Source organism: Danio rerio, chromosome 10 (genome assembly GCF_052040795.2).
Source record: "Danio rerio strain M-AB ecotype USA chromosome 10, GRCz13ab, whole genome shotgun sequence".
Classification (NCBI taxonomy): Eukaryota; Metazoa; Chordata; class Actinopteri; order Cypriniformes; family Danionidae; genus Danio; species Danio rerio.
Window position 1 is genome coordinate 34,672,840 of NC_141030.1, and position 17,621 is coordinate 34,690,460.

The 17,621-nt window shown below is 33.3% G+C and overlaps 2 protein-coding genes across 4 annotated transcripts in view; one reads left to right on the plus strand and one right to left on the minus strand.

The window, feature by feature from the left end:
- LOC147842129 (uncharacterized) overlaps positions 1-2,425 on the plus strand; it is a 183,112-nt gene extending 180,687 nt beyond the window's left edge. For both annotated transcript variants that reach the window (XM_087270936.1, XM_087270935.1), the window contains exon 6: positions 442-2,425. In XM_087270936.1, coding sequence (XP_087127062.1) covers positions 442-744 — 303 coding nt within the window. In that variant the 3' untranslated portion in view covers positions 745-2,425. The remainder of the gene's footprint in view (positions 1-441) is intronic.
- Positions 1-17,621, minus strand: part of opcml (opioid binding protein/cell adhesion molecule-like) — a 375,490-nt gene that overhangs the window by 320,614 nt on the left and 37,255 nt on the right. The gene's annotated exons all lie outside the window — the stretch shown is intronic.

A 17,621-nucleotide genomic window follows, 5' to 3' on the forward strand; every position in this document is an offset into this window, starting at 1 on the left:
GCTTAATGATTTGAATTATAACACTATGTCTTCCTACAGACAAACTACACATAGCAGTTTTATGATCATATCTATTTGATGTAACTGGTCATTTTGCTTAACTGCAATTAAGTTTGCATGGTGATTGTATTATGCTGGTTTGTTATTTTTACAGAATGTTCATATTTCTGAAAGATAATGGTATATATTTTTAACTGAATAAATAACTTTATTGCAATTATTTAAATGTGTGTGTTGTTATAGCCCTATAATAAACAAGTACTTGATAATTTTTTTAAATCTCTATAATCACCATTAATCAAAATATTTTATTTGACAATTAATCGTCACCTAAATTTCATAAGCATGACAGCCCTACTTGCAATATAATATCTTGCTTGTTTGTAGATAAAGTTCTATAATGACTTTCTATGCTCAAATATTCTTATTGTGTTTTCACAGGAAACTGAAGATGGAACAAAGGGCGTATCAGTTGGCATTCACTATTTTACGGAAGATGACTCCCGGGCAGCATCACCAGTGATCCAGAACATTGCTGTTGTACTGGAAGAGGTAGTTGTTTTGGAAGACATTCCAGATACCTCAAGTGCTGTAGCATACCTCTTTGGCCTTCTTTATGCACTCAACTTTTCCTATCCCAAAGAACTCCGGTACACTTTTGACACAATTCAGAATGTTTTCATGGAGCTTGGGACTGGATGTACGCAACGTGTGCTTTCTCTTAAAAACAAGATGTTAAACTAATACTGTAAACAGTGTTGTGTCAATGGTCTGATGTTACAAAGACCTAATGTACAATTTGAGTACTAAATCTGATTCATGAGAGCCACTGTTTAGGCACTGTGTTCATTTAAATGGGTAACACTTCATAATAACTACACACTATGAATCATTTGTTAAGCATTAGTAAATAGTTATTTAATTATTTGTTAAGTATTAACTCTAATAGGCATTAATAAGCACTTTATAAATACAGCCACAAATGCTATATTCTTAAATTGTAATTAATTACATTTTCATACTTTGTTAATGATTCTTTTTTTCATTACATAAGTATTGCATTATTTACAAACCAGTTATTTAAGAATAGGTGGTGGTTTTTTCCAGATCATTCAGAATGTAAAAGTACATTATTAATAAACTATTCAAATAACATTCATATATCTTATTATTCAGGCATATACTATTAGTTTATTTATATATTAATAAATGCTTTATTAACTCGACTTCATCCAGTTTTGTGACCTAAAGTGAGGACTATTTATGCTTTATAAATCCCTTATAAATGACAACTAAAGGCTCAGTTATATTCCGAACAGGGAAAAAGAGCATGAACTATTTCATTCATTTCTATTTATTTATTGATACACAATTGAAACTATCAAATGAAAGAAAAATCTTTGCAACCTTATCTAAAATGAAGTTACTGTACAGTTTAAACTTTGCTAAATAACACTGAAATGTTATATCATAATATATTGTTTTATCCAATTTTATTCAATTGTATTTATTGCTAATTGTATTTTGACATTTCTGTTATTCGGTGATGTTTAAAGTTTACAGTAATTTTATTTTTTTAGATTAGATTGCAAACATTTATTGTTCATTTGATACCCAGCTTTTAATTGTCATTTATAAGAGATTTATAAAGCAAAAATAGTCTCACTTTAGATTAGGTCACAAAAATGGATGAAGTTGAGTCAATAAAGCATTTATTAACATACATAGTAACCATTACTATATGCCTGAATAATAAGATATATAAATGTTAATTTGAATAGTTCCATTAATAATTTACTAACTCATGCTGAATGATCTTAAAAACCACCAGCTACACATAAATACAAATGGTTTGTAAATAATGCAATACTGAATTCAGTAAGGAACAATTAATAAAAAGCAAATTATGAAATACAATCATTAAGCACATTTTGAGCTTATAACAGCATTTGTAGCTGTATTTATAAAGTGCTTACTAATGTCTAATAATGTAGAGTTAATGCTTAACAGATAATTAATTAACTATTTGTTAATGTTTTGCTAATGATTGTGTAGTTATTATAAAGAGTTACCGTTAAAGGTTTTAAAATTAAAAGGTTTATATTTTAATATTTCGATTTAAATGTTTATGGAAACTGGTGTCCAAATCAACCCTTTTGTTTATAATTTGTGCATAAAAGCATTCAAAGCAAATTTAGTTTGTGTTAAATGCAATCTTTAAATTGTTAATTTCTGTGCTGTTATTCCAGTTAACATGTTAAAGCTAGCATATGTGCCTGCAAATTAGCAGAAAAGTCTGTATATTGCAAAGTTTGTAATTTGAAGCACTTTTCATCTTAAAATATTTACAAATGTTTTTGCTATTTCCTGTTGTAAAGCTTGTTTATCTGTTGCTTTCAGTGGAAATAAATTGAAGAAGTAGTAAGTTTGTCTTTGTCATTTGTATATAGAATGATTAAAACAGAATGATATGCTAACTAGTATTAATTACGTATTTTGCAAATTTAAAAAAAAACATCCACTAAACAGAAAAAAATTAATTGACTCAATAGCAGTTACTGTTGCTTTAATTGATGTGACAAGAATATCTTTATTAGGACAATACTATAATCAATATTGCATGAACAAAGAAAATTATGTTAGCTCAACTAAATATTGTTACTGAGAAGAACTAAAAAACAGTTGTTGAGACAACTCAAAGTTCTTACTGCATCAAGTTGCCTTATTTTTTTATGTTTTCTCAACAATTTATTTTTTACAGTGTAGGGCTTCCTCTACAGGAATACACCTAAAACACGGATTTCCGTAAAAGTCAATGGCAGGGAAATGGTTTTCTCTTGTTAACTGCAGGAAAAGAGTTAAACGAAACAATCACGCACATCACATTACCAACCATACATGTAAAGTACAAATAATGTCCTTGAATTCGGTCACGTCCAGCGGCCATCACCCTTGAATCAATCTCATTTCCACCTGTGTTTCATGTTCCCGTGGGCTCCAACTTTCCTTTTGGAGTCTGAAGCGTGTAAAATGCACAAAACGCCCAATTCGTTCAACAAGATCTCTATATCTCATCTGAGCTATGAATTCACATGTAAATCACTCGTGCTAAATCCGCGTCTGCTTACAGTACAATCTGAAAACTCCCCCTGCCCCCCATTCCATGTAATGTATTCTATTGTGAGGGCGCAGGTGAGACGTCATTTTTCGAGAGACACTCAAATACATCACGTGCACAGTTTATGCAAGATCTAAGTCACATAAAACAATTCATTGCAAACTGAAATATATATGATTTGATAATATGGTTTGGACTTTGATGTTTTATGAGATTTACATTTTTGCGATTATTTTGCGATTAAATAAGAATTTTGCTGGATCACAAAAATGTTTAACTTTTTGTTGATTTTGCGTTCGATTCAGCGATCGTGGAATCGCAAAAAAACTAGGAGGTCTTTCTAAGTAATACAATATATTGTATTATATAATATAATATAATATAATATATAATATAATATAATATAATATAATATAATATAATATAAATGTCATAACAGCAATTTAAGTCAAGACATGTTCCTACTTTTTTTTACGATTTCAGGTAATTTCAGTAAATTTCAAGCACTGCACAATATTATTTTAAAGCTTCTTGGATATTAAATTGCACCAGTTGCATGAGGAAAGAAGCCATAAAAATAAATAAATAAATAAATAAATAAATAAAAATAAATAAATAAATAAATAAATAAATAAATAAATAAATAAATAAATAAATAAATAAATAAATAAATAAACAAACAAACATTTATCCCTGAACATGCTCTCAAACATCCATGTTGTGATTATTATACTTAGGTTTTCAGGCACAAATTCATCATCTTCCATCAAGACAACCTAGAAATGTATTCATATAGTTGTGTGCATGTACATGACAGTGTGAGTATATATGCGTGTGTGTGTGTGTGTGTCAGCTCTTCAGGGGGACTAGAGAGATGTGCATTTGATCTACTACTGCAGGGCTATTAAACCTGCACTCCAGCAGTAACACAGATGGCACCAGCCTCTCCAACTCCATTTCACTGCTGAAGGAGAGAGAAGAGCATGTACAGATAAAAAGAGAGGGACAGAATGACCATCACAGGCTGTCTGGACAAAAGATAAAGGAAGAGCTCAACCAGCATTTGACATCTTGTGTATATATACTGCTGTAAAAAAAATATCTCTAGGCAAAAACGCTGAATAAAAAATACAAAAGTAGTCATTCCAGAAGGCGCGAGGATGGTAAAGTTTAACAGATTACTCGCTTGCAAAGTTGGTTTGCACTGTATTTGGATTTTCGTTTTTAGCTCAAAAACACATGAGCCTCTGGGTTTCCTCAGGTATCCCTGTTATACAGCTGGTGGATCATGTTGCAAGATGTACAAAACTGTACTGTATGTTTAGAGTGACCATATGTACATAATCACAAGAAAACATTTTACGTTACAGAGTTATCATTATTCCAGACGTGCCGTAAAAATCAAACTTCATGCCACCAGACTATTTTATGTCTATGTCAAGTTTCCAATTCTATGTCAAGTCAAAGTATATCAGAATTTAAAATATGCTGAGGAATTACTGTGCAGTGGTTATTATAAGAAACTATCGGTAATGAAACACTTCGTTGAAGAGCATTACCATGAAACATTCATTATGAACTCCATTATGAATTGCTTGTTCGTAGTAAAAATTCATATTAATGACATAAGGGTTGTCGCGATACCATTAATTCATGTTACCATACTATACCAGTGTCATGATACCAAGTAGTATAGCGATACTGTAATTCATAATACAAACCCATGAAATAAAGAAAATAGTTAGAAATATGATTTTGTGTTATAATATGCCCACTTGAATTGAATTAATGATTCCCTTAAATATTGAAAAAAGTATTTGCACATCACTTAACCTAAGATGTATTCGTTTTTTTTGCTTATTTTGTAGATAATTGACCAACAAAAACATTAAAATAAAGATACAAATTGTACCAAATGAAATTTGTAACAAAAAAAGAATATTTCCAACCAAATTAGGTTTTATGAAGTGGTCAAAAATGTATTAAATGTTTCCTGTATCTACAGTTTTTTTTTTTATTTCTTTTTTTTTCAGTCTTATCTGGTAAGAATCAAGATTGTCACGGTTGTTGTAACTACTAAATCATAATGACAGGAGTCATTGCAAGACTATTCAGATAAAATGCTCTTATGTAAATGTGTGAGCATTTTAGTTACTTTTCCACATGTAACATTACGTATTTTAGATAGGTTAATGATAATACTACCGTTTACAAACTACAGTGGCACCACCAGTATTTTGGAGCCATAGTATCACGATACTCCCATAATACCGGTAAACCGTGCAACCCTAAATTACTTTTTTTTTTTCATTTGTGAGTCTCCTTGCTTGCTTTGGCATACTGTACATGTCCATGTTCCCACATTTTATGATACAATTGTTTTCTGATTATTTACTGTAAACAATTGCATTATGGGACTTGGATCACTGCTCTGTCGACTTTTGTAGTTGAAAATTCAACTTTGCAGTTTAACAAAGTGACTTGTATTGACATTTTTGTAGTTTAAAATACTATAAATGTATAAAAATATATATAATATATTCTGTACTATAATGTATTTATATAAATAGAATATGCCTAGGCAGCTTATTACAAGGCTACCATAATACACAACACCCAGTGGTGGAAAGAGTAATCATACTCAAGAAAAGTATGATTACTTACCCAAAAACGTAATACAAGTAAAGTAAAAGTATGTGTGGTAAATATTACTCAAAGTATGATTAAAAAGTAGCCCTTTTAAAAAAATTCAAGAGTGGAGAGTATTACTCTGTGAAAAGCTGATGCATTTACATGCAATTTGTGCGTGTATGTAACGTAACATCCTACTAGTGCATTTAGTTATTGCTAAAGACTATTTCACGATTTCAGTATTATCCGCCATCCTTTCAGTGACATACTGTCTAAACAGTCATTGCATGTAAAGATTTTAAACATCTTCTTGGACACTTTCCAAACATGTCTTGAAATTGTTTGCTATGCGGCAAAATTATTATTATTTGATTGGACGGAATAAGCCAATCCCCATAGACGAGGAAAAAAAAAGTTGAAGGAAACCTCAAAGGGAAGTACGCAATGGGTACTTAATGGCAAGTAAAAGTATGCATTTTTAAAACTACTTCGTAAATTGCTTTTCATGAGAAAAACTACTCAATTACAATAAATTGAGTGTTTTTAATTTGTTACTTTACACCACTGACAACACCAATCCAGACTATGTTTCACTTTAAACTAATAAAAATGCTACTAAAAGTCAAGTTTCTAACCTTTCAAGGTTTAAAGTTGTTGGAAGATAGATTAAAAATGCAATTGAAATGCATAAATAAACAATTAAAACATGAATAAATAATAAGAAATAAGGAAAACTACTAATTCACAGATATCTTTACCCTTTTATTTGTAGTGTAGTGACTAGCGCTATCTGGCACTTCCTCTTATCCATACACTTCCAACCAAACTAAAATCAAGAACTCTACACCTACATTCTTATGTACACATGGAGATGGGGTTGGGCCAAATTCTTATTATGGTGTATTTACACTTGCAGCGTGAATTTCTTGGTTTATTTGGTCCAACCCTAAAAAGAAAATAAACCATAAAGCCTAGCTTCTCTATTCACATAGCTTCTTTTAAGAAAGAACCTATAGATATGCATAAAATAAAAACTACACTTACTGGCCACTTTGTTAGGTACACCATACCAGTACTAGGTTGGACCCCTTTTGCCTTCAGAACTGCCTTAAACCTTATAGATTCAATAAGGTACTGGAAATATTTTTCAGAGATTTTGGTCCATATTGACATGATAGTATCACGCAGTTGCTGCAGATTTGTCGGCTGAACATCTATAATGCGAATCTCCCATTCCACCACACCCGAAAGGTGCTCTATTGGATTGAGATATGGTGACTGTGGAGGCCATTTGAGTACAGTGAACTCATTGCCATGTTTAAGAAACCAGTCTAAGATGATTTGCACTTTATGACATGTGTTATCCTTCTGGAAGTAGCCATCAGAAGATGGATACACTGTGGTCATAAAGGGATGGACATGGTCAGCAACAGGCCCTGATTGGCTAATCGGGAGGACCGGGAGATTTCCCAGTGGGCCAGTCCGGTTTTTGGCTGCGAGGGCCGTTGTCCCTAGCTTCAGAATCTGCTGCTCTCAGCAGTCACACTTTTTAAATTTATTTATTTATTTACTTGACCACAGTCTTTTTATTCATTATTTTACCGAGCTCTGCTCTTTTCATAAATAACCAGCCTGCAGGTTAATGATGATATTACTCAGATGAGTCACTTAGTATTAATCAACTATTGTGGTTTAGTGCTTAGCACGTTGGATTGCGACGCCACCGACCCGGGTTTGATCCTCATCTGAGTATGTTATTTATTTATTTTATTTTATTTTTTTTTTCATTTTTATTGTTAAGACATAATACAGTTAGGGTTGTTGAACATTTAAAGTTCTAAAGCAGCTGTTTTCTCAAAAAAAAAAAAAAAAGACGTACAGTATTAGTGTAATTAGAAACTGAATTGGAAATGTCCTTATTTTAATATAGTCATTCGTGAACTGAGGTGGGCCGGTCTGAGGCTTGAAACTCCAGGGCTGAAAAAGAGTCCCACTCCGGCCCTGGTCAGCAACAATACTCAGGTAGGCTGTGGCATTAACACAATGGTCGAATGGTACTAATGGGCGCAAAGTGTGCCAAGAAAATATCCCCCACACCATTACACCACCACCAGCAGCCTGAACCATTGATACAAGGCAGGATGGATCCATGCTTTCATGTCGTTGGTGCCAAATGACCCTAAAATCTGAATGTCGCTGCAGAAATTGACACTCATCAGACCAGGCAATGTTTCTCCTATCTTCTATTGTCCAATTTTGGTGAGCCTGTGCTAATTGTAGCCTCAGTTTTCTGTTCTTAGCCGTCAGGAGTGGCCTTGTGGTCTTCTGCTGCTGTAATGCATCCGCCTCAAGGTTAGACGTTGTGCATTCAGAGATGCTCTTCTGCATACCTCGGTTGTTACAAGTGATTGAGTTACTGTTGCCTTTCTATCAGCTTGAACCAGTCTGACCATTCTCCTGACGTTAAAAAGGCATTTGTGCCCACAGAACTGCTGCTCACTGAATATTTTCTTTTTTCGTACCATTCTCTGTAAATCCTAGTGCGTGGTTGTGTGTGAAAAATCTCACCAACCAGTGGCACCAACAACCATGCCACGTTCAAAGTCTCTTTAATCACCTTTTTCTTCCCCATTCTGATGCTCGTTTTAAACTGCAGCAGATGACCTTGACCATGTCTAGAATTGACCATGTCCATGTTGGCTGATTGGAAATTTGCGTTAACGAGCAGTTGGACCTAATAAAGTGGCCGGTGAGCGTATGGCTTTTATGGCAAATGCTGTTTACGCATATACTGCTAAATGATCATTGTGTGTAATCAATATTCACATCTATGTATGTCGTGTCCTCTTTTTTGCTTAATTTAGAGGTCTTTGGTTCAAGTTGTTCATATTTCAGTTGACCAGAACCCTATTTATTTTGAAAGTGGAACAAAAACAACTTTTTTCATGATTTTTACTGTTTTCTTCTAAAAACTGAAGAATTCCTATTTTTTAATCTAATTGTAGTTACTTTAATCTAATTAAACTTGTCAAATGTGAACACATCCTTACCAAAATATAAAAATAAATAAACCACATCCTTGTAATTATTTGTAATGAGTACTAGACTTTTTTTTTCCAGTGCATTGCATGATTGCAGCTAACAGAAAACACAGCCAGAAAGAATCTATTTATCTAATTGATTTTGGAAAGATGGTGAATTTCCTATGCTAATCATATTTAAAATAGCAAAACACTTAAATATAAGAGCTTCCATTATTGTTAAATGCTTTTGATCATAATTTATCGTCCGAATTGAAAACCCTTGTGCTGAAATCACACAAACACTATCATCAAGGTCGAGATTGAGGCAAACTCTGGGTCTGCTTTTAATTCGCTCTTTCCTGCAGCCTCTTCATGCTGCTTGTGCTGCCAGTTTGTCGTCTGAATGCCCGGGCATTAGCAAAAGTGGCCTAAATTAATTTGGCAAGAGGAAGAGGCAGATGGAACATGTAATTGTAAAGGCACAGTTTTGGCAGCCTAAAAAGACATCTTAGAAGAATTAATATTTTCTCATGGTTAACACAATCCTTTATCACATTCTTCCCCTCCTTGATTAATTCCAAAACAGTTATCTCATCTCAACTGAGCGAAAACAAGCAGAGAGAAAACCTTAATTATACAGTACAAATGATGATGGCAATTGTATGAATATCAATTTTCAAGTAAGCTGTGGCTTGAAATTCTTAATATAGATTAAAGCATTGTCAACTGTCAGCAATCCACCAACGCAATGTGAACTATTCACTTTATTGAAAATATATATATAAGTTCAGAAATAGAAATTATGTTAGCATCAACTTCTTGGATGCCATCCTCATAAAACCAAAATGAATCCACAGGGGAGGTGAGATGAAAAAAGACACACCTTGAAGAAACTAGAAAAACAACATCGGCAGAATCGCAAAACATCATCTTATTTACATAAAAAGTAAGTAGCATGCTTGAACGGGGTTGTTTGAAATGACGTAACCTGACATTTTACTTCTGTTTACACATGTTTTTGTGTCGGTTTGGTTTGACAGCAAGTGATTTCTCCCTCAGGGTTTACACTGATGGTGGAGTCGAAGAACTGCAATTTCCAGCATTGGATTTTGTACAAAATTTATGCTCTTAGCAAACACTCTTTCGACTTACATCTCGCCTTTGTAATAATAAATGAAGAACTAATAAATGAATTATACCGCAAGCTAGAGAAAAAAAAAATAGCTGCTGGCTGGAGAGCACACTTGTTTGACTTGAATTTTACTGTAGTTTATTAACAGTTAGCATTTATTTATGCATTTAGTTAGCATTTATTTATGCCATTTCATAACTTGTTACTTTCTGTAGAACAACAAATACAATTTTCAGTAGAAACTTCCTTGCGTATAGTTTTGATTCAGTAAACAATGTTTCAATTTATGATCTACTTTAATGTCAATTGTTTTGCTGTTTTGTCACAATCAGTCAGTTGGTTTGACAAACAGTTGGGCGGGCGGGCCGGCGGTCAGTCAGTCAGTCGAACAGTCGGCTGGATGGTTTGTTGGCTGGTTGAACGGTTGGTTGGTCGGTTAGTCGGTCAGCTGGACAGACGAATGGACGGACGGACGAATGGTGAATAATTTTCTTATAATAAATTATAAGAATTTGTGATTTTTATAGGATTTTCTAAGCTGTGGGTACTAAATAAACCAGACTATACATTGTTTCATGCCCAATCATCACAACCTACAGTATACAATGCATATACTGTCATCAAGAAGCCACATAAATTATAAATGATCTATTGAGCGTTTCCCATCGATAGCAGTTTCCCCATATATGTGTGTGTGTGTGTGTTTCCTGAATGAAAACAGTAAATATGTAGAATCATCTGTGCCAACAAGAAGCACTTTCAGAGCTGCAAAAATGGTTTCCCAGCAACGGTTTTAAACAAAACAGCACTGCCCTCACAAACGCTAATGCTACTTGGAATTAAAATGACAACACAAGTTTGTGAAGACAGTCAGTTACCTTCCATCAAACATACATTTATGTAAATGCCCACAGACGTACACCACTGCAAAAAAATCAATGTATGGAAACCAGAGCACCCGGAGGACACTTACGTGAACACAGGGAGAACATGCAAACTCCACACAGAAATGGCAACTGAGTCGAGACTCAAACCAGCGACCAAGCAACCTTCTTGCTGTGAGGTGACAGCACTACCTACTGCGCCACTGCTTCGCCCGAATATGACCTTAATCATATTAAATTACATAAAAATCGCTTTTACATGGTAGACTCTTAATCAGAGTATTGTCCTAATCATATTAAAATCTTATTGGTGTCTATGTAAACGTACTTACTGATGACGAGGTTTAGAACTTTTTTTCATGTTTTCTGGGTTGGAAGATGCACCAGGGACACGAATATACTACTTAAACATGAAAAAAGTCAGCATTTCTTGATATGTCCCATTTAAACACAATCTACTAGTTTCAGAAGGAATACTAAACATAAGCACTGGCAAATGATCAACCGAAAAACAAGCCAAACACATCCAATGATCTGTGCGCTTGTAGGGAAATGAAAGGGAGCTAGTGAAATTGCGTTTCGTACAGGCACTTTATCTTACACATCAGTAATCAGTCTGAATCTTTACAAATCCAAGGCACGAGTGTAAACTGAGAGGGTGAGGAGAAAAAAAAAAAGAGCAGGAGGAAAGAGCATTGAGGATGTAGACATTGCTCTGGGAGTTTGTGTATTCGCCTCTGATGGGCTGCAGGGAGGGAACATTTCGATGCTGCAAGCCTCAGTGAGCAAATCTAAAATAAATTTAGCATGTTTCAAAAATTCACTGGCTTACGAGTCGACATTTTCCAGAAGCGTGTTTAGGTTAGACTACCATGCACCTCAGTTCCAATGCTGCAGAATAATTTAGCATTTTCTGATTCTGTTGTAAATAAGCATTATTGCACATACGTGGTAAAACAGTGAATCTGTAGATGGAATATTTGTGAATGAAACATTTCCTTAATGAAACTTTATTTGATCAAATGATCTGCAGACATAGACAGCAGTTTTTATTAAAGTTCATATATTAAAATAAAAACAAAAATTATATTGAAATAACTCTTAAAATAAGATTTCTGCAAGGGTATGCAGGCTTATTTTGCAAAGCAGTCTTATTCAGTGGGGCTACAGAAAAAAAAGGATTAAAACAATTCAGTAAAATAAAGCAGATATGATTAAGTAAACATTAAAAACAAAACATGTTGACTCGGCAACTAAACAAAAATTAAAAAAGAAAATGAAAAATAATAAAATTACAAAAATTACTTAAATAAAAGGATGATCTTAAAATAAAATATAAAAAGAAGAAAATAAATTCTAATTAAAAATAAATTTAATTTAAAAATAAAAATAAATGTTTAATAATAAACTAAAGCCAAAAAAGCACAAAAAAAAACTAAAATAAAATGACAATATTAAAATAAAAAAATTGAAAGAGGAAAACAAAAGCTAATTAAATTTAAAATTAAAATAAATATTTAACAATAAACTTATAAACGTGACTAAAAAAACAACATCTTAAAATAAAATAAAAGCCAAAAGAACAAATCATAATTAAATATAAAAGATATAATTTAACAATCTATGTAAAACACCAACAAACTAGCTAATATTAAAAAATGTCCAATAAGTGAACTAAACCTGCAACAATATTTATTATTTGATTTCAAAAAATTTAATTTGAATAGAAAATAGAAAAGATGCCTTGCTAAACAATAAAAAATGAAAAGGTAAATTAAATATATTATTTTAAAAGATTTAAAAAATATTTTATAACTATGAATGTATGTGGGCTGCACAATATTGGAAAAATCTTATATTGCAATATTTTATTTTTCTGCAATAAATATTGCGATATGATGTTTCACATGACAGTTCAAATAGCTCTATGTGATGAATGAATAGCCACAATGCAATTAAAAAAATTTGATTTTTGTTTGTCTCGTTTCTAGTCCAAATATCAAAGAATTCTTAGATCTAAGAAAAATACTGTTTTGTTTTCAACTTGAAAAGTTTTTCCCTTAGTACAAGTGAAATGTCTGCCAGTGGGGTGAGTAAAACAATCTTTGAAATGAAGATATTTAGTCTGGAAAAAAAGAAAATTGTAAATATTTTGTATGAACACAGTAATTCAATACAATTCTGTAGCTCCTGCTCAACTATTTGACTTAACATTGCATATCTTGCGATGTCACTAATGTAGAATATCAATGCTAAAACGATAAATTGTGCAGCCCTAGCATGTATTATTTAAAAATGAACAAAAAATCATAAAAGTTATGGTAACTGTAGTTTGAAACCTGCTAACGCCTGTATTTAACACATACAGCTTATGATTGGATCATTTAAGACAAATGTGACTATGAATTTGAAGAGACTCTGGTGTCCCTGTGTGGAATACAGACTCAGTTCAGTGTGTATGAGTATGTGTGAGTGTGTGTGAGATTTTTCAACAGTGCAAACAGAGGGGCGACCACCAATGTGGCTCCCACCTCTCTGGGGGGTCCGATTGGCTGCCTAAAGCCATCTGAGCATTCAAACCCCCCAGCCTATCATTTCATCATCATCATCATCCCTCATCACTCTCTCACTTCACCCTCCTCCCACCGCCAAGCCTGTAGCATCATTTCTCAGTGTCTGTCTCACCCTCAATCTCTCTGCCTCGCTTTGATTACTGACATGTGATGTCTCATCCAGCTTAGAGATTTCTCTGCTGAGCCGCCACTCGAGTGTCATTTCAGTCTCAGACACACACACACACACACACACACACACACACACACACACACACTCATAAAGCAGCCCTCAGCTGTGGCACAAGGCATCTGCTATCTCAGACAGTCATACCGTGTAAATGTAAGCACAGAGCATCTCATTCATTAGCAGCACCGGAAACTGTTATGAAAACGCTTGTTGTACGTCCAGCATCATTCTCATTACCGCAATCTTACAACAGGGTGACCAGATGCCCCTGCTTTCTGTGGGACAGTCTAGACTTATGCTGGTAACAAATTTTCTTGTTTGCGATTAACTGTTGAAGCTTTTATCACTATACACGATAGAGCTTGCATCATACTGGAAAAATATATGATATTTTTGTTGAGTATCGCGATAACGGTATTTCTTTCAGTATACCCAGCAGACATACAACATCATAAAAGGTTATTATTAGGTTAGATTTAGGACGCCAGAATCTAAGGATAATATTATTTTGACGTCCAATAACAACGTGAAATGATGTAGATATTTGGTTGATTTTAGGTTCTGTTGGAAAGTGTCTAAAGTAAATGTCGAGTCAAAATCTTAAAACAAGGTCATATTCACACACATACTTACATTTATACGTCATGTATAGCACCAAAATCCAACATCTGATAGACGTCATAGTGGTACTGTTAACACAACGTCAAGCTGTAACATCATTAGATATTTTGTTGTTTTTAGTTTGCATTGGAAAGAGACCAAAATGTAACATCTATCCGTCGTTGGACATTGACGTCAGCTTGATGTTGGATTCTGACATCAACCCAGTTTTAATTTTTAAACAAAATGCAACATCCCACGACACTGTATTCAACATCTATCAGACATCATGTTGACGTCCTGCACCTGTTGGGATTAGTTATTTTTAAATCATTTATTTATTGATATTAAAATAGGCAAAACATATTTTTCAGACACAATTCAGCGGTAAAGTGCAAACATGAAGGCTGTGTCCAAATAGGCCAACTATTCAGTAGGTACTGCATTTTAATTTAAATGTACTACTCAGCCGTTAGAAAAGTATGTTCTATACAGTGTGAATGTAAAAAATATGAATGGAACTCGGACGTACTACATCTGCCATTTTGTCATGGTCGTGTGACCTACCTGCGTCAGTTGCGTCGCTTCACTCCTATTTATAAATTATCTCATAGAGCATCATGGGATAGCGCAACGTGCATGTGATGCGCACTCCAGAATCTTGCGGAAAGTAGCAAGTCATCTGGATACTTCTCGCATCCTGTTTTTCGAATTCTATGAATTCGGACATACTACTCTGCTCGCATATTGATTTTAGCATACTAAATAATATGGAAGTATGCGATTTCAGATGCAGCTTTAGTCTATAAAACACTAGGAATTAGTGAAAACCTGCGCAGATATTCTGACTCTGATTGGCTGTTGTCATCTTCCTTTGTTGACTTGACTCCCGCCATATTTATTTTCAGCTTTGGATTCACCTTTAGGATGCTCCAGCCAATAACAGAACAGCAACTACTGGGGAGGCGGGTATAAAGATAGTAAGGCTCCATCTGATTATTCAAATTTAGATAATCAAACAATGCATGAAATAAATATCATTTATCACACGTCTATGGTAGATATTTTCCTTATACTATTATTGTAGTAATGATAATTTTGCGATATATTGTTCAGCCCTTATATGGTATTATCATGAGACTGACCCAAGCTGCAAAAAAGATTATTTTAACAAGTAATAACCAAATACTTATGTTAATGCTTTTTTCATTGTTATTACATTGACTTTAGTTAAACTAACTTAAGTGAACAAATGGAGCTTTTCTATACAGAGTTAACGAACAAAAGGCATATAAAATAGTCACAGAATTTTCAATTTCAGAGGTCAGACTAACATGTGGAAATGTTAATATTGGAAAACAAACAGCTCATTTAGTCTTCAAGAATTTGGTGCTATAATGAAAACCGCTACCAACACAACAAACTTAACATTCTTAAAACATATTCAATTTTGTTTATTAATGCATAATTATTCACGGTATTATGAAGTCTTCTTGATATTAATTCTTATGATATATTGAGTGTATAAATATCAGCACATTTAGAACATTTACAATTTTAGTTGTCTTGCTCCAAAATGTAACTTTTTTGATTAGATATAAAACTGTAGCAAATGTATTCTCCCAATTTGCTTTTGTTTAAAGTCACTGATGATTAGGTGAGATATTGCTATTTGACCACTGAACTAAAGTGTTCTGTTTGCATCTCAGAAATCTGCTCATCACATTTTACGAATGCATTATCTAATACTCGATATATCTGGTTCACATTTGCATGCTCTGAAAGGAAAGGTAAATGTTATATAATAGATTCTAAATGTCAAAATATTTATTTAGATATATTTTATTATTTATTTAGTTATAGGACGAGGATGTCGACTTGAGTATCTCACTGTTTGTTTTTTCTTTCTTCTTTTTAACCTGTAACCATAGCAAAAAAAAAAAAAAAAATTATATATATATATATATATATATATATATATATATATATATATATATATATATATATATATATATATATATACATACATACACATACATACATAATTTAAATCAGTTATAACTAAACACAGTGATTGAATTATTCGGCCATTATTTCCATCAGTTTGTCCATCCATTTATATTTGAATCCATTGATCTGCCCTGCTGTCCTTTCATCTTTACATTTATACATTAATTAATTCCTCCTTTCATTCATTCATATATACATCCATCGATCTGACCATCTATTCTTCCAATCCTTCTATCCATCCATTCATAGATCTAAGAGTCTATCCATCGATTTAGCAATCCTTCCATCCATCTATCATTCAATCCATCCCCCATCAGTTTTTCCATCCATCCATCCATCCATCCATCCATCCATCCATCCATATATTCATCCAAAAGTCCAAATCTAATAGTCTATGCATCTGTTTCTCCATCCATCCATTCATCCATCCATCCATAAAATCTATCTATCACTTAATCCATCAAATTTTTGCTAACATTCCATCCAGAAAAGATGGTCAGATCCATCAAATATAAATATATTCATAGATCTAAGAGTATTCACCCGTTTATCCACTCATCCATCACTCAATCCATCCCTCCATCAGTTTTTTCCATCCAACCATTCATCTTTCTATTCATCCAAAAAAGTCCAAATGTAAGTCTATCCATCCATGCATCTATCTGCTTATCCAGAACATATTATTAAATCTGTTAATAAATACAAATATATTAATAGATATAAACATATATGTAGATCTAAGAGTCGATGCATACGTTTATCCATCCATCCATCCATCCCTCACTCAATCCATCCCTCCATTCGTTTTTCCATCAACCTATCCATCCATCCATACATGCATGCACACAAACATTCATCCTTCTATTCATCCAAGTCCAAATCTAAGAGTTTATCCATCTTTTTATCAATCCATCCATCCATCACTCAAATGTTTCTCCATCAGTTTTTCCATCAATCCATCCATCCATCCATCCCTCTATTCATCCAAAAGTAAAAATCTAAGTCTGTCTGTGTATCAATCCATCTCTCCATCAGTTTTTCCATCCATCCATCAATCCATCTATTCCTTCTCTTCATCCAAACATCCAAATAGATGCATACAAACAATCTAAAGAAATAGGAGGATAAATGTAATAAATCAAGTATTATATTACAGTGCATATTTAACAGAATATAGACACCCTGATGTGTCCATTATAAAAAAATTAATGAGCATTTATAAAAGAACTAAGAATAATCTGTATTTCTGAGTTCTCAGAAACCCAGCAACAGTGAAAACCTCATTTCAATGTTTATTTAAAGAAAAGATATGTCTAATACCTGCAAGTATTATCTACTGTATGCAGTGTTGCTTACAGAAATAAGACTCCTGATAGTCTCCATTGAAAATGCTCCTTCAATACGCCCAAATATAACTAACCTTGTTTTTTCCCCATTTCTTCATGCACGCTGATGAAAGGAGAATGGGCAGACCTAATGCG